The 18,752-nt window shown below is 44.0% G+C and overlaps 1 protein-coding gene across 1 annotated transcript; it reads right to left on the reverse strand.

Moving 5' to 3' along the window:
• Positions 1 to 16,620: 16,620 nt before the first annotated feature.
• LOC139702806 (zinc finger protein 773-like) lies at positions 16,621 to 17,697 on the reverse strand. Its single transcript, XM_071605163.1, has one exon. It carries the CDS (start codon positions 17,644 to 17,646, stop codon positions 16,708 to 16,710), a length of 939 nt encoding a protein of 312 aa, XP_071461264.1. The 5' UTR covers positions 17,647 to 17,697; the 3' UTR covers positions 16,621 to 16,707.
• Between the last annotated feature and the right edge of the window lie 1,055 nt (positions 17,698 to 18,752).

Raw genomic sequence — 18,752 nt, forward strand, 5'->3', positions numbered from 1 at the left:
ACTTGTGATCCCAGCAGCTCAGGAGGCTGAGGCGGGAGATTGAGAGTTCAAAGCCAGCCTTAGCAACAGTGAGGCACTAAGCAACTCAGTGAGACCCTGTCTTTAAGTAAAATACAAAAAATAGGGCTGGGGATGTGGCTCAGTGGTTGAGTGTCCCTGGGTTCAATCCCAAAGAAAGAAGACAATTGTATTGGCACCAGCATGTAGGGTCACTATTATTGTGCTTGTTTGGCTCAGTCAGTGGAACAGATGAAGGAGATGCATGTGTAAGAAAAGGCAAGCATACAAACTAAGATATTGTTGATAATTCAATCTAAATGGCACATGCTTCAAAGGCACCACAGACTCACAAAGTTATTGTTAGGGTTAAAAATTAATTCAGGATGTCACATATGCTAGATGAATTACCAGAAGGCAGCAGATTTGCTGTATGTTGAAAATCATAACTTTGAGTTTTATTACTTTATTGTAAAATAAATCAATGCAGGATAGTTAAGTTCTGGCAAAAACACAGAGATTTTTGAGGAAATATCTAAGAATAACAAAACACTATAGAAATATCAAGATCATAAATAAGTAACAGCAGAGATACACTGAAGCCCAAGATAAAATTCCAATATTTAATTTTTTTAACTAAGTAATTTATTGAACAAAAGAAAACAAAATCATATTTTATCTAAATTACCTCTCGTATTAGGGAAATAAATTTTTTCAATACATCAAAATTACACATAAAGAAAGACATTGTGGGGCTGAGGTTGTGGCTCAGCGGTAGAGCACTCACCTAGCATGTGCAGGGCCCTGGGATTGATCCTCAACACCACATAAAAAAATGAATGAATGGAATAAAGATATTGTGCCCATTTACAGCTAAAACATACTTTTTTTTAAAAAAGGGAGTCACTGTGTATTGAAAAAATTCAAAGTTAATGACAGAGAAAAAGAAATCTATAAAATTAATCTCACACAAACACATATTTTGAGAAATATTAATAATTAATTCATGGAGAAACAGTTTAGAGTTTGTTATTAAAAGACTTCGGTAATTAGTTCTTTATGGTAAATACAAAGGACAAATCTAGATGAATATATTGAAGAATATTTTTCATAATCTGGGGTTAAAGAGACATTATTATTCATGCCTCAAAGTACTAATCATATTATTCAAAGTAAACTCATACTAATATTGGTAGAAATTATATTAAAAAACAAGAATTCTCAAATATGTGAAGAAGTGGAAATTATTGACTGTAACCTCAGCAATAATACTAATTAAATGAACACAATATAAAACAAATAATGGGAAAGTGTACAGACTCCTTAGGAAAAAGAATAAGCTTGCAGAAAGAAAACGGAAGATGAAGTCAGCGGTGCAGAAGAAGTCCATAAAACAAATTTCTCACCCACATGTCAACTGTTTTTCTGAGGAGCAGGGTTGTGTCCCCACGCCCACTTAAAGCAGCCATAGAAGGCGGATCTTTACTCCCACCAGTCCTTAAGCCCAAGGGATCAAATTCTAGGGATGGAGATGAAGAGGGATCTGGGATAGAGAGAGAGAGACTGAATCTCATGAGCCATGGAGGTGCAGAGAGCACAGGTGGAGATCATGAGCCACTCGCCTTGCCTCATGGCCTGGTAAAATCAGGAAGATGTGTGCGCCACGGAGAATCCAGCACATGCCTGAGTAGCTGCACCCCGACTGCACCTCTTGCCCAGCCCCCTGTAAATAAGCTTCAAGGAAACACAGCAGGTACACACTGAAACCCACACCAATGGGTGGGCCACCCTCCAAAGTAGCCCGCATTTCCACTTAAAGTGGAACTCCTTGCTTTGCCCCAAGACATCTCTCTTTTGAGACTGCCCCCCTCACACACACACCATTCTCCCTTGAAAGCGCATCTACTTTCCTAAATACATATCTATGTGTGCAGTTGGAGGAAAAAAATCTGTCTGCAGAATTCCCACCAATTGCTAACACTGTCCTTTTTGGGATCAGGAAAGAGAAGGACTATGTGGATATGTGTCTCAGTGGATATTTAGTTTTGTACACACATGGATTCATTGAAACACACTCAGTAAAACTTATAATTCCCAAGTTTGAAATGGAAAAACTAGGAATCCCCCAGAAATTTCCAGCATCATGAAAATAAATGACAAAACAAAAACAGTGAAGAAAAATAAGGTGATAAGGAATGACATCATCTGGAAGATAGATTACAAGTGAATTCAAACAGGAAACACACTCTTCCACAGAGAGTGAATGGGAATCTGAGCCCTGGCGTAAACCAGAGCCTGAGAGGCAACCCTGCTGTGCAGGGACTCAGACAGAATGCCTCCTGGTTCCCGAATCTCACAGTTCTGTGAAGACATGGGGAGGTACAGCAAAGTGCTCCTGCTCCCAAGTACAGGGAAGAGGAAATGCCTGCCAAAGGGCATCTGCTCAGAATCATTTCCTCTGAAGAATGACTATCTCACAAACTGGGGTTTGCGTTGGAGTGAAGCAACACTAAAGTTGAAATAGTACACAGGTTGCTAAGATACAGGGACAGATGAGATGGGCAGATAATCTCATAATCTGACTACAAGCCTATTTATATCAGGGCTGGTCCAGAGGGCAGCCTGGCCTTGCAAAGGAGAGTGTCGACTGAGGGTGAGAATAGCACTACACAGGCGCCTACATGATTTGGTTAGAGTTTAGAAGAATATTTGCCTGTTGTGAGTATTAAGACCTGATTAGTCCATATTTCACAATGTGTGTGCTAACTTCAGCTGTGCCCTTTCTGAAAGGGAGAGGCTGAGGTGCCTGTCGTTGGACTGATAGACATGATTAAGAACCTTCCACTGATAACAGAAATTCAGGGACCTATTGTTATGGACTGTGTTTCGTGCTGCCTTCCCTTTCCCAAAACAAAAGAGCAAGAGGCACATACATAGGCCTAAGACCCGCACACAGATATCAAGTCTGTCCTGGTGGTTATCTGTTACCTTACGACCTCCCACCGCCTCAGTACTGAACCTTTTGGAACAAGTGCTTCAAGGGAACCCTGTTCAGTACCCGGCATGGAGATGTTCCAGAAAGCAGGTAATTGGGATGCGGGAGGGGAAGCAGGCACCAGGCAGCACACAGACAACAATGGGGGTGGCCTGTGGATCCCCTCACAGGCACTTTCTCCTGGAGTGTGTCTGTTTCTATGTATCGGCTAGATGACAGGTAGCTAGCTAGTTATCATCTATATGAAGAGTTTTGATTCCAACTTCAGAAGGATGATATAAAAATTATTCTCAAATTTCCAAATAAACTTCAAGCATATGAGGCTTAACTGAAATAAAAGCTACTTACCAAGTCTGAGTTTGCCTCCTACGGGGTACCAGTGTCACAGGGGATATCTGGATAAAGTTTTGAGACTTCATGACTGTGTCTCCTTGCTGGGAAGTGATGATCTCTGAGAACATGTGTGAATAAAGCAAGTTTCTGGACTTATTATACTATCATGCATATCTAAAAAGGAATAAATAAAAAGTGAATAATAAAGATGCCCAAAAGGAGTACTGGTAGCAGGTGGGGAAAACTAGTTACTTACATATACAAGCAAAATATCCATGTAGGAAGAGCAGAGATCACTGACATCAACTAAATGAAAAAAAACTAAGCACAGGACCAACCAGAACTGGTACTGAATTTAAGTGTTTGTCTACAAAATAAGACTTCTTCCCCCATTTCTAACAGCACCAAGGGTAGTAAAATTAGAGGAAGAGACAGAAAGTTTGAAATAGGATTCAGAGTGTTGCAAATGGAAACTGTGGTCCTATTCATTTAGCAGTTCAACAAATATTTATTAGATACCCTATAAGTTTCGGGCACATTGCAAGGTATGTAGGATGTATCAGGAATCATAGTATAAAAGAAATTTCCCTACATGGAACTTACACTGTGGTTGATGGAATCAGTCAACCAGAAATTCATCTACAGTATTAAGTAGCATAGTATTTTACAAGACCCTATTACAAACAGAAAAAATAATCAGAACATAGAGAAAAGTCAAAGGGCTAGGTTGAGATTGCATGTTGGATATCCTTGGCTGGATTCATAGTAAGAATGACATTTGAGGAAATACTTTAGTTTGGGCAGGATGGACATCTGTATTCCTTTTATTAGATAGGAAAGTATTCTTTTGTTGTGAGGAAAGACAATTATGCTTACAGCATTCAATAATTAAATTATACAATCTGTGGGATACTGACAGCAGCTCAGTTTTTCTCTTTTTAGAACAAGGACAGTGTCTGTTAGTATAAGGAATGTCTGTCTTGCTTAACTCCTTTGCAGGTATGAATTGTACTGTAGCAGTACCCAGGATTTATATACGTATTTGCAGTACTGGGGGTTTATCCTAGTGGTGTTCTTCCACTGAGCTACATTGCAGCCATTTTTGAGAAAAGGTCTAAGTTGCTGAGGCTGGCCTCAAACTTGTGATCCTCCTGCCTCAGCTGCCTGAGTCGCTGGGATCACAGACTTGTGCCACCAAGCCCAGAGAGGAATTACATTTTATAATAGAAGAAAAAATGTTACAAATGTTTCTTTTACACAAAATGTATTCAAACATTGACCAACACCTTAAGGCTAAGTCCATTTTCTTAATCTGTATAAATCAAAGTTGGCTTCCCCACATCCCCCAAAAAAGACAGATGGCCAATTTTGGAGAATAAGCATCAGGGTGATATTTTCTTCCAGGAGACTAGTATGTTTAAAGATAAAGCCTCACCTATACTCTGAATAAGAAACACGATGCTTTGGCCTTGCTTGGTAGAACACACCTGTAATCCCTGGCAGCTCAGGAGGCTGAGGCAGGAACATCCTAAATTTGACGCCTGTCTCAGCAACTTGGCAAAACCCTGTCTCAAAATAAAATATAAAAAGGGTTGGGGGTATACTCAGTGGTTTAACACTTCTGGATTCAATCCCTGGTGGGTGTGTGTATGTATATTTATGATGTATGTATGTATCGATGATGCCATGGAGTCGCAAACTCACATTGGGTATATGCATGCTCATCAACTTCTCAATCTTATGTCAAGTTTGGAGATAATACTCCAATAATGCTTTCTGGAATAAGACCATTCAAGTAAGACTCTGTTACAGTACCAAGAATATCTTGATAGAAATTCATGTCTAAAAAGTACTTAGGCCTAGTGAGGTGTGGTAGTTCACACCTATAATCATGGATACCCAGGAGGCCAAGGCAGGAGGATTGCAAGTTCAAGGCTTGTCTCAGCAATTTAGCAAGACCCTATGTCAACAAATACAAACATAGGTCTGGGGATTTCAGGAGAACACCCTTGGGGTCAGTCCCCACTACCACAAACAAAAAAGGACCACCAGGCACAGTGGTTCAGGCCTATAATCCCAGCAGCTCGAGAGGATGAGGCCCTAAGCAACTCAGTGAGACCCTGTCTCTATAAATAAAATATAAAAAAGGGCTGGGGATGTAGACTTGGGAGTTGAGGCAGGAGGATCCCAAGTTTGAGGCTGGGCCCCACAGCTCAGCAATACCTATCTCTAAATAGATAGATAGATAGATAGATAGATAGATAACAAATGGGGTTGGAATATGTCACAATGGCAGAGTATTTCTGAGTTCTATCCCCAGTACCACAGAAAATAATTCAAATTTTTTTGAAGTTTTGCAATTAAGAAACAAATACTGCAAAGCAAATAGTGGTAAAATTGTGGCTATTGAAATGTATTCTTACATCTAACTCAAAAGTTGCCACCATGGAAAACTGAAATGGGATCACAGACTTGTACCACCAAGCCCAGCGAGGAATTTCTAAGATGGCCAATAAGCAAAGGAAGGGATCAGGAGGAGGAGGGCAGTAGTTTTTTGTTTGTTTGTTTGTTTTTGTTTACTCGGTGGGAAGAGGGAGGCACAAAATGTTAAGGGCCTGGAGCCACCACAGACAGGTGTGGCACTGGGCAGAATCTACAGTGCTGGCCCCCAGGCGAGGGATTGTGGATGAAGCATCTGGACATAGCTTAGCCCCAGGCACACATTTCACTCCCACACCTGACCCCCCTCAGCCTGAAGGCATTACCTGCAGCTTGACAACTTACACTCGGCATGCTGAAATAGTGTTGAAACACAATGACCACACAAGAACCTCGGGCTGGTGGCAAAGCTGGACTTGGGGCACAGTGTAATGCTGAAATAGCGGCAATTACCACAAGCTCAAAGAACATATAAACACCCCGCTCAGGAAGGATGAACATAGACAGGAGAGATTGCAAAGACTGGAGTAAATATTTAATGTACAAATGCCATCATATGCCAAGAAGAATTAAGAACTTTCAGGAAACCATGATCTTACCTAATAAACAAAATATAACATCAAAAATAGATCACAGAAACAGTGAAGATGTGAGATGGAAATGAACCTGTGAGAGCTAGAACAGAATGCTATAGTTTGGTTGAAATGGAGCAAGATTTAAAGCCTGATCTCAGTACAAAAGTGGACATGATTGGCATTTCAAGACAGTTTACAGAGAGCTTATGTAAACACATGAAAAGAATTTACATAATACTTGCATTTCAGATGATAAAAATCAAATGAGAATTTTTAAAGCAATCATGAGCATGTTCAATTTCAATTTTTTAGAAAGGCAGACTCTAGAACTTTGTAATATTTTGCTAATATTTTAATGTTTTCATTTAATGTTCCACTAGTCAAGGGGAGGGGGAGAGAGGGCACTGGGGTAGGAAAGATGGTGGAATGAGACTGACTTCATGACTGTAGGTACATGTATGACTGCATGAATGGTGTGACTCTACTTCATGTACAACCAGAGAAGTGAAAAATTGTGCTCCATTTTTGTACAATAAATCAAACTGCATTCTGTCGTCATATATATAAAAAAAACATGTAAATGTGTTGTTGAATCCCCAAAGCCACCTCAAATTCGATAATTCAATAGAAAGACTCAAGGAACTGGGTAAAGCTGTTAGTGAATATATTACAAAGAAATTCATATCAACAAAGAGCTGGGGGGCGAGGTTAACTCATTAGTAGAGCACATCCACGGCATGCATGAGGCTTTGGGTTCCATACCTGGTACCCAAAGTTAAAGGAAAGTAAAGAGGTGCACAGGGCAGAATCTAGAGAGCAAGCCCAAGTATCAAACTTGCCCCTCCAGTGGAGTCATGCAAACAGTACTTAAATCTCCAGCAATAATGTTTGACCACACACAAGAATTACTGCCAACCAGGGAAACTCACCCAAGCTGCCGCGTCTGGCTAACGGAGCCGCGTCTGGCTAACGGAGCCGAGTCCGGCGAGGTTAAAAATACACAGGACACCAAGGTTCTTCATCCAGGAGGGAGCGTGTGCGCGCTTTATTGCCAGATTTGTTCCCCTTATATATCTTTTTAACAGCTGCGGGAAATTACTCAAAAGTGAGGAGGGAAGAGTAATAATTGCGTCCTTGGGTTACCATCATGTCACCGTCCCCTATCAGGAGGCTCGAACAGGTCAAGATGTTCCTGAGAGACACATATGCTCTAAGCAGATAAACAGGGAACCACAAGCCCGCATCATGGCCTTGTGAGCTGGCCACATTGACATGCATAACAAAGAACTGGGGGTTGAGTCCCCAGGGGCCAGGGCGGGCCTACTACCAGCAAGTCCCCCTTTTTTGTTTTTTGCATGTCAATGGGAATCAAGTAGCCCCTGTCTTAGGTCGTCCACCGCCCTTGCACTGCTTACCCGTCTCTGGGGAGGCCCCATTCCCCTGGCTTAGGTTGCAGTGCAAGCGTGGAAGTTGCCCGTCACTGGGTACTACAAGATCAGCTCTTGTCCTACGTAAACGGACACTTTTCAGTAAGGATGTCATGGCCAGCAGGACACAACTGCGGATCCCAGTCATCATCTTTGCCAGTGGGATAGCTATGACCAGGGAGCTTTCTGAACGTAAGGGTCTGGGATGACGGAACCAAGTTGGCAGGGTAATTAGGGACCTGGACAAAAGCAGGCATACATAGGAGGGCTTGGGTATTGGCTCCTGTCCAGTTACATCTCATCTCCGGATGGGTCGTAAGTACACCTCGTGGGCGGAGTCGTCCATCTCCAGGCCTTGGTAGTGAACCTGTATTGGCTTGGAGGTTAAAATGTTAATCTGGTCCTTAATGAATTGAGTTATCCTATTTGCAACACAAGGTCCCAAGGTTGCAATCAAAAGAAGACCCAGTAAGGGCCCCAGGAGGGGAAGAAGGTAGGGCAGGAACCCATTCATCCCAGTCCAAAGAGGGTTCTCGAATAATTCTTTTCTCCTTTTCTCTAGGTCTTCTTGAAGCTCCTTGATTTTAGTGCGAACTATGCCCGATTTATTGGCATAGAAGTAGCACCTTTCTCCTAAGGCTAAACAGATTCCCCCCTGATTGGCAGTCAGTAAGTCTAGGCCTCGCCTATTTTGGAGGACCACTTCTGCCAAAGAGTCAATTTGGTCTTGTAGGTCCCTAATAGTGCCAGATAGGGTCTGCACATCATCTATAAGCTGCTGAGATAGACGGCAATAAGAATGTATAGCCGTACCCAGTCCAGCTGTGCCTGTGCCCACAGCAGCGGTTATTCCAAGGCCAACAAGGAGTGGTAAGGCCTGAACAGCTCTCTTGTGTCTTCTAACTAGGGTGTCTAGGCTAGGAATGGGTAGGGGTTCATCTCCTGAAATAATCGTGATATCAGGAAGCAGTAATGCCAGAATGCAACAACCAGTCCAATTTGCTGGGAACCTGGGAAAAGCTAAATTTCCACCACACATAAAAACTGTACCATTAGGGGGACAAATGGGCGGAGTAGGTGAAGAGTAATTCTTTACTAATGAGCAGTTCCCAAAGGAAGAGACTCCAACATCAACATCATAGGTATTATTTTGCATCATGCCCAGAAGGCAAGACATAAAACCACCTAGAGGCTGCACCTTAAAGGGTAGCCCAGATTGACATGTGTTGTCATCATCAATGGTATAATTAATGGGGACTGCCAACGGCATGACTGCACCTGCTGTCATGTAGAGCCAGCAGTCACTAGCAAGGGTAGGATTGGAACTATTAAGTAAGAAAAGGTAGTTTTTAGGATATCTAATGTATTGGCATCTAAATCAGGAAGCTGGGATTTGGGCAATATCAAGGGGTGGTATGTAGGCTTAGGGATCTCCGGCTTTAAAAGCTTAATCACCTGAAGGTGTTTGATAACATCAGTGGGTCCCCCTCCATTAGAGACTCCGATGGGGGCCTGCATGGGCCAGCAGGAGGGTTTACCCATGACGCCCTCACATTTTGCCTCCGTTAACCGAGTCGTGATGCCTTTTCCTCCCCGGTCACCAAGAAAAGGAATAAAATTATAAGTAGTCCCCCCTTCTCCACGGGTGTTAGTTACGATGGCCTCAAAATACTGTTTTCCTTGATTATTAACACAAATTGAGGCTGATGTATAACAGGAGATGTGCATTGCCAGGGTGTAATGACAAGTGGCGGAACAGCTTCCAAGAGTCTCGGTCGAACTGGGGACATTAAGTCCGGGCTTATTGACACATACCCATTTTGGTTGCTCAAATCCTCCGATGTTTTGATTGAGTTCAGCCGCCATGTAGGCTACTTTAGTCCCACAATCAACGCTCTGGGTATAACCAGAGGGGGCCGAGTGCCGGGGCCCTCCCTTTCACTCACAAGGGGCTCCAAAAAGACATTCATGAATATTCCCAGGTGGGGGGTCAAGCCCTCCTTCAACAAACCTGTCCAGAAGGAATGCCATAAGCGGTGTCCAGCTCATGAGGTGTGTCTCGGCACTCACTTGAAGGGGTGAGAACAACAGCGGCAGGATCAGCCATCTTGGGAACTTCATTTTGTCTTGAATTTTCATTCACCGGTCTGGTGCAGCACTCCGGGATCCAAATGGGTTTTTCCGTCCCTGGAGGGAAGACACATATAGTTCCTCTCACTCTAGCCAAGAGTGGAGCAGGGGGTTGCCACTTCCCTGTAGCCAGATCCTTCCATCTTATCTGTGCTTTTTGTACGGTGGGAGGGGAAAAGTGACGCTGCGCCGCTGTACGGCCTTCGGCGTCAGTGAGCAAAAAATTTAAAGTGAATAGAGTTATGCTTAGGAGTGCTTGTGGTCCCTGACAATTCTGGTATATCTTCCCCTCTTTTGTTTTTTGCAAATAGGTTTTAAGATGTTGATGGGCCCGTTCAACAATGGCTTGTCCTTGGGGGTTATATGGGATTCCTGTTTTGTGTATAATATCCCACTGTGAGCAAAATTTTTGGAAGGTTTGACTAATATAAGTTGGGCCATTATCTGTTTTTATATATCGAGGGGTTCCCATAAAGGAAAAGGTTTTAACATAGTGCTGTATCACGTCCTTAGCCTTTTCTCCTGAATGTAAAGTAGCAGAGATAAAACCAGAGAACGTGTCTATACTGACATGCACAAAAGACAGCTTTCCAAAACTAGGAATATGAGTTACATCAGTTTGCCAGATGTCGTTTGGCTGAAGGCCCCTTGGGTTGACTCCCAGAGAAGGGGAATGGATAAAAGGTGCACAAGTAGGACATAGGGAGACAATTTTTAAAGCTTGATCCCGGGAACATCCTGAGCGGAAACGCAAAGTTTGTGTGTTTAGGTGAAATTTATTATGAAGTTGTAGGGCCTTATCATACTCAGTTATTGTATATATAAAATTAGTGGCATGTGTGGCAGCGTCTGCCATGGCGTTGCCCGCCGCCAGAGGACCTGGAAGTCCAGAATGACTTCTAATGTGACCTATGAAGAGGGGGTCTGCCCTAGCCCATATAAGAAGCTGCACTGTTTGTAGTTGATCCATGATAGTGGATTGTTTTCCAATATAAGGTGCCGTCTCAATCGTGGAGGCGAGCCTGGCGATATAGAGACTGTCTGTGAAAACATTAAGGGGCACCAAGCTATAGGTCTGTAAGGCCAATATTAAGGCTGCAACCTCTGCTTTTTGGGCCGAACAATCGGCCACTCTCTTGCGGATGACTTGGGTCCCATCTGAAACGACAGCAAACCCATTTTTGGCCCCGTCAGTGAAGACGGTTTGTGCCCCCGGGAGAGGATCCTTTTTTAGGATCTTTGGGAAAATTATTGGACATGTCTTTAGACTTTCAAGGAGCCTGCTTTTAGGGTAGTGATTGTTAACCTGTCCCATGAAACTACAGAAGAAAAGACACCAGAGATCATGTTCCTGTCTTAATTTAGAAAGAATGTCTTGATTATATGGTAATATGAGAACATCAAAGGTTTTCCCAAACAAGGCATCTCCTAGATATTTTGCTTTCCAAACTAATTGTATTACCAGATCATGGAAAGGTATCAAGACCCGGGAGGGGGATGCAGGTAAGTGAACCCAATAAACAGGACCAGTCTGCCAAAAGACTCCAGTCGGGGTGAGTTTTGATGGCAGAACAATGAATAATAAGGACTGGGAGTAGTCCACCTGCATCACCTGCATCTCTTGTAAGGCTGTCTCTATCAATCTAAGCACCTTCAAGGCTTCTGGAGTAGGTTTTCGTGGGGAGGTGGGTGAGGGGTCTCCTCTCAAAAGGTCATATAGGGGTTTAAGTTCATCAGTAGGGACATGGAGGGAAGGCCACAGCCATTGGATTTCCCCCAGAAATGTCTGCCATTGGTGCAGGGTTTTGAGCTGGTTCACCTGAAATTGAGGCCTCTGGGGAGTGATCCCTACCTTGTTAATAGTATATCCTAGGTAGTTATAAGGATACTGAATCTGCACCTTCTCTGGGGCTATAATCAGTCCGGCCCCCTTTAACAGGGACTGGAGGACTTCATAAGACCGGAAAAGTGCTTTCCTATCAGGGCCTGCCAACAATATATCATCCATATAATGGACGAGGTAAAAGTTTGGGAATTGTTGCCTAAAGGGTTGCAGAATTTTTGCTATAAAGTACTGACACATAGTAGGGCTATTGGCCATTCCTTGAGGTAAGACAGTCCATTCAAACCGCTGATAGGGTTCCCTAAAATTTATTGAAGGTAAAGAGAAAGCAAAAAGTTTACAATCCTGGGGGGCCACGGGAATAGAAAAGAAGCAATCTTTTAGGTCCAAAATAATAAGATGCCAATCTTTAGGGATAGCCGTGGGGAAGGGTAGTCCTGGCTGTAAAGGTCCCATGGGCTGCATGGTATTATTAATAGCCCGCAGGTCTTGGAGAAGCCTCCATTTTCTAGACCCCTTTCTTATGACAAAAATAGGAGTGTTCCAGGGGGAAGTGGAAGGCATTATATGCCCCACCCTAAGCTGTTCCTGAACTAGAAGGGTCGCGGCCTGCAATTTGTCCTTAGTTAGGGGCCACTGTTCTATCCACATAGGGTCATCTGATAACCAAGTAATAGATAGAGGACGCGGCCGCATTTTAGTGGCCCCTAGGATAAATTTCTTAGCCCCCTCCGATCTCCTCCACTTCTGGTAATTTCTTCTGTAGGGTCCACAGGCGTTGCCCTTCCCTCATGTCTTTTCCCCAGTCCTTTTCCGGGAAGCCATCCCATATCTAATATCATGTCATTAACAAATTTATTATTCCCTTTTAGGGTCTGAGTGGTGAGGATAGCTCCCATTTGTTGAAGTAGGTCCCTTCCCCAAAGGTTTGTGGGGAGTCCAGCCACTACGTAAGGCTGAAAATAACCACTGTGTCTTTTTTCATCTCTCCATTTTAGAAAGGAGGCACTTTTTTCTGGTCTCGTTTGCCCAATCCCCTGTAATACAGCTGAGGGATCTTGGAGAGGCCAAGCAGATGGCCATTGTTTCTTAGAGATAACAGAGACATCAGCTCCTGAATCTAATATCCCCTTGAAGATTTTATCCTGTATTTTAATGGTTAACTGTGATCGGGAGTCCAAGTGTGCTACCCAAAAGGTTTGAGGGGAGCCGGTGGAACCAAAATTGCCATTACCCCGGGCTGCCTGTAGGGCGCGGCTGGGTAGAGACGCCGCCGACAGCAGCAATAATTGTGCTATGCGTTCTCCGGGAGGAATAATAACGATCCCTTGGGTAGCCTCGGCAACAATTTTTAACTCCCTGTGGTAATCACCATTAACCACACCTGTAAGAATTCTGAGCCCTTTATGCAGAGTGTTGCCTCTTCCCAGTATCAGTCCCATAATTCCCTCTGGCAAAAGGCCAGAGGCTCCAGTTAGCAGGGTCTGGGGACCCATCTGCGGAGTCAGTACTGCTCGGGAGGTGGAACTGAGGTCCAATCCTGCACTTCCCGGTGTTCCCCTGGGGAGTTCCCAGATAGAAAGGGGTTGGTCGGGGGGAGGCGGCGGAGACGTTTATTCCCCGGGCACTGTTTCATCCCTGCATTGCCCCGTACACTTTGGCTTCTGGGGCCAGGGGCGGGCCTTTGCTCCCGTTTCCCGACGGTATTGGGTTACCCTGGATGTCAAATTTTGATTTGCACTCACTACTCCAATGATTTCCTTTATGACATCGAGGACAAATTCCAAGCATCCCTCTGCCAGCACCCTCGCTCCTTTCCGGGCAGTTTCTCCTTATATGTCCCTCTTTCCCACACTTAAAACACCCCTTAGAGTGGGTTCCCCTGTTATCAGATTTTTGCATTCCAGTCTTAAGGGCAGCAGCCAAAACCTGACCAGTAATATGAGGCCCATCTATATCTTTGCATGCTCGAATCATGTCATCTATACTTTTGGCCCGGGAGGACTTAATAGCATTTTGGCAGTAAGTGTTAGCGTTTTGATATGCCAGTTGTCTAATAAGTGGCATAGCCTGTTCCAGATTAGGGAATATTTTTCCAGCCGCCTGCATTAGGCAGCCTATAAAGTCCGAATAAGGTTCAGAGGGCCCTTGAGAGATCTTGGAAATTTTTGCTTCAGTCTTAGAAACGGGCAAGGCTTTCCAGGCATGGACCGCAGCTGAGGCTATCTGAGCATAGACCCCCAGGATCATAATTAATTTGCTGATTTATGACAGCATATTGTCCTGAGCCTGTTAACATTTCGAGGTTACGCCGTGGGAAGCTGGCGTCCTGATTGACTTGGGCTAGCTCGCGACACCTCTCTTGATTTTCACTTTTCCACAACAAAAAATCCCCTCCGGACAACACAGCCCTGCGAAGCTGTTGCCAAACCAAATCCCAATCATTGTTATTGAGAAAGCCTCCTGTCAGAAACCAAGGACAAGCCTGGGCTATAACTTCAATGAATTCGGTTGCAGTCTTAGTTTTTATTCTTGTTCCTTGTGTATTTAACAGCTCTTTTAGTTCGTTGGCCAGACGAACCTTCGCTGTTGAGTTACCCATGGTATGTACCCTGTCTCTTTAAATTACCTTTAAACCAATCCTCCCCCTTCTACCTTTAGAAGGTGAGCCCCGTACACTTACCCCTACTTTCCGGATCTCGGTGGGACCTCCAGATGCCGCGTCCGGCTAACGGAGCCGAGTCCGGCGAGGTTAAAAATACACAGGACACCAAGGTTCTTCATCCAGGAGGGAGCGTGTGCGCGCTTTATTGCCAGATTTGTTCCCCTTATATATCTTTTTAACAGCTGCGGGAAATTACTCAAAAGTGAGGAGGGAAGAGTAATAACTGCGTCCTTGGGTTACCATCACGTCACCGTCCCCTATCAGGAGGCTCGAACAGGTCAAGATGTTCCCGAGAGACACATATGCTCCAGGCAGATAAACAGGGAACCACAAGCCCGCGTCATGGCCTTGTGAGCTGGCCACATTGACATGCATAACAAAGAACTGGGGGTTGAGTCCCCAGGGGCCAGGGCGGGCCTACTACCAGCACAAGCCTTGTTCCACTTTTTATTTTTGTATGAAGGATTAAACTGGGGGTCATTAGCCACTAAGCCACATCTCCAACCCCGCTCCCCCCACCCTGCTGCTTTTAAAAAAATATTTAGAGACAGGGTCTTATAAATTGCTTAGGGCCTCATTAAGTAGCTGAGGCTGGCTTTGTACTCACAATCCTCCTGCCTCAGCCTCCTGAGCCACTGGGATTACAGATGTGCATCACCAGGCACAGAGGTCCACACTTTTTGTTGTTGTTTTGTCACCTAGACGAGGGACACTTGTGCAGCTCCCCTTAATTACTTGGCCCCTACAGACGTCAGATTAGTATTAGGAGACCTAAGGTCCTATCATAAAACACATTACTAACATAAACTATCTGGCATGGCTCAAGGCCCTGTGTGAACAAAACATTCTTCTCAGGCATAAAGTTTTAAGGTCTTGGAGGTGATTTACCACAGGAGATGGCTCTATAGGTTGAGGTTTCTGTAAACCCCTCATCTTAAATAGCCATAGTCCCCCGAACATTTCAACACACAGTGTTCAAATGGGCACATCAACTCCAGTTTACCATCACTCATAATCAATATTTCTGTAACAAAACATGGTTCTCATCTGATTCTTGTAGTGCAAACATCAGTAACACAAACCTCCCCAATTCTGGCTGCTAAAGCACGATTCTTTTATAGGCCCCAGAGAACAGTTTCAGTCAACAGTAATGGACACTGTGTAACCTCACATGAGAAAAAGAAACCAATTTATACTTCCCCACAAAGGACACATGGTCCCCATAACTGTCCCCACCTCTGGTGACTGCCAGACCTTCAAAAAGTCCTGACAATCAGATCACAAGGCTAGTCACAATAGGTCCTACAGTCTGTCCCTGGAGGCCTGACAACAAAGCAAGTTAAGACCAAAGATGGAGTTAAAATGATTCTCTGCCATACTATTCCCTCTGGGATACACAAAGTCTGGGACACCCACAAAAATGTTTGTCCTTTCATGCTAGAAAAGCCCAATTCTGTTCTCAAGCCATCTCGGCCAGTGAACAGAAACTTTTGAGATGAAATATGGCTTACTCAGGTGTGGGGGTACATGCCTATAACCCCATGATTGGGCTAAAGGAGGAGGATTCTAAGTTCAAGGCCAGCCTCAGCAGAACAGCAAGATCCTATCTCAAAAAAAAATAAAAAGGACTAGGGATGTAGCTCAGTGGTAGAGGGCTTCTGCATTTAATTCCCAGCAATGAAAATTTTTTTAGAAATAGAAGGGAGAAAGAATGTGGCTTAAACATTAAATTTTTACTCTCACACATGCATGTAGTTCCCAGACTGATGACCTGAAGGCTAGAAAAATTCATCATAAAGATCATAGGTGTCTCATAATGTGGCCAAAGAAGGAAAGACTTGGCACCAGCAGAAGACAAACTGGGTTTTGTTGGTCAAAGCTGGTTAGGGCCATAGCCTAGTCGGGTGGAATGACAATAAACAAAGGTCCAGGCTACTTATGATTCCTCTGGAGAGGGGGACAGCAAAGAAGTCTGAGCACACTGAGGTGACTAGCAAACACCAACTGAGACGATGGCTTCTACTGTAGAAATTCAGTGTGAAAGTACCCAGAAAACAAAATATAGCTGCTTAAAAGCTGCCTGAGCCTGGTACTCATAAGAAATGTCCCCACCATGAATGTTCAGATGCATGGTGTTCACTTCCTGCTGATGACTCCATTACTGAGGCTTTCCAATGTGTTGATGCAATATCATTCTAGGGCCTTTCTTTAGTATGAACTTTCTGGTGTTGAATAAGGTTGGATCTTTGGCTGAAGCCTTTCCCACATTCACTGCTCAATTATAGCAGACCACTGACTGAAGACTATTCCACATTTACTGCACTCATAAGGCATTTCTCAGTTTGAACTTTGTGGTGCCGAGTAAGTTGGCTGCTTTGACTGAAGAATTCTCCACATTCACTGCACTCATATGGTCTTTCTCCCCTGCGAACTCTCTGGTGCTGTGTTAGGCCAAAGCTTTGACTAAAACATTTCCCACATTCGAAGCATTTATAAGGTCTTGATCCAGTGTGAACTCTTTGATGTTTAATGAGGGTAGAGCTTTGACTAAAGAATGTCCCACATTCATTACACTCATATGGCCTTTCACCAGTGTAAACTCTCTGATGTTTAATGAGGCTGGGGCTTTGGTTAAAGACTTTCTCACATTCACTGCATTCATAAGGCCTTGTTCCTGTGTGAACTATCTGGTGTTTAATTGGATTGGAATTGGAGGTAAAGAATTTTCCACATTCGTTGCATTTATAAGGCCTTGAGCCAGTATGGATCCTCTGATGTTCACTAAGGCTGGAGCTTTGGCTAAAAAATTTCCCACATTCATAAGGCCTTTCTCCAGTATGAATTCGCTGGTGCCGAACAAGCGTTGGTTTGTTGCTGAAGGCCTTCCCACATTTGTTGCATTCATAAGGCCTTTCTCCAGTGTGAATTCTCTGGTGCTGAACAAGTATGTGTTTGTAGCTGAAGGCCTTCCCACATTCATGGCACTCATAAAGCCTCTCTCCAGTGTGCACTCTCTGGTGCTGAGCAAGTCTGTATTTTTGGCAGAAGGCTTTCCCACATTCACTGCACTTATAGCATTTGTGTCCATTGTGAAAAGCTTCCATATACTCAATATTCTTTTGTTGCCTCCCTCTGCTTTGAGTGACTTGAAGCTGGAGATGGTTCAAGCTGTCTGAGAAGTCCTTCTTGGCCTCCGAGGAAATGAAACACTTCTTTGACTCATGGATACTGCAACTCCTCATACAGGAGACCCTGTTCTCATCTCTTCTGAAGAGTTCCTCTTCACTGTGCTGCTTCTGGTGTGGGTGACATTTTCCACATGCCCCACAGGGTTCCTTCCCAGAGCTGGTCCCTAGGCACTCGGCCAGATGCACATCACCTTCTGAGTCTAGGCACATATCTCCCAGGGATGGGGCTTCTGGGTGGACAGATCTGCCTTTGTAGTATTTATCTGTGACACTTCTACAGAAACACTTTGTTCAGAAAATGCCTCTTCATTCCCAACTCCATGCCAACAACCTATAAACAGAAATGCTAGTGAAATATACATTAACATCAATAAGACGGGGCAGCAACATCACAAATGTGTCCAATATTCCAAGGAACGAATCCATAGGATTTTTATAAGAATGAAGCATCTGGGTTTAGGCTCAGTAATGGGCTGCTCTACAGTACTGGGCCTATAAGTGTCACAGAGTAGAAACACAAGGATAGGCTACAGTACAAGGAAGAGAGGCAAAGTCCACAGCCTACTCCTCTCTGGAAAGAGTTTTCACCAGGCTCTTGGCTGGCTGGTGATACATGCATGCTTTGTGGAAGAGTGTGTTCAGGCCCAGGAAAATCCTATTGTACCCGAGTAACTAGTATCAAGACTATTTTAAGGATATGAGCAAACCTCATGACACATTAAGAGGAGGCTAATACTGAAGAGCATAGCATAGAAAGCAGTAGACAGGAAGAGGAGAGATAGAAGCCTAGGCAGTAGAAGAGAGAGAGATGAGAGATAATTCTGATCAAAAGTTAAGAGTAGAAATGATAGGTGGAAAAATATCAGAAATGAGAAAAGACAGAAATGAGGTATACAGCCCCTGGCCTTGACACCAAAAAAGTATCTGGCACAAAACATGTTCCTGTGATAATCTGAACACAGCTATTGATATCACATCTTTCCCCTGATGCTAATCACCAGGACAGGCCTACTTTGAGGCCCTCTTGCTATGCCTGGAGTCATGTCTACTCTGTCATGTACCCAGGGTTTTCCTCCCAGCTCCAGTTGGACAATGGCATGGGACCCAGAAGATGTAAGTCCTAAGGAAAAGTCAGAACAGGTGAAAGTTCAGCACTGGCT

Source organism: Marmota flaviventris, chromosome 18, assembly GCF_047511675.1.
Source record: "Marmota flaviventris isolate mMarFla1 chromosome 18, mMarFla1.hap1, whole genome shotgun sequence".
Classification (NCBI taxonomy): Eukaryota; Metazoa; Chordata; class Mammalia; order Rodentia; family Sciuridae; genus Marmota; species Marmota flaviventris.

Bases quoted from the DNA above. Each gene is read 5' to 3' on its own strand.
- LOC139702806 (XM_071605163.1), bottom strand. From the start codon at position 17,646: ATGAGGAGTTGCAGTATCCATGAGTCAAAGAAGTGTTTCATTTCCTCG.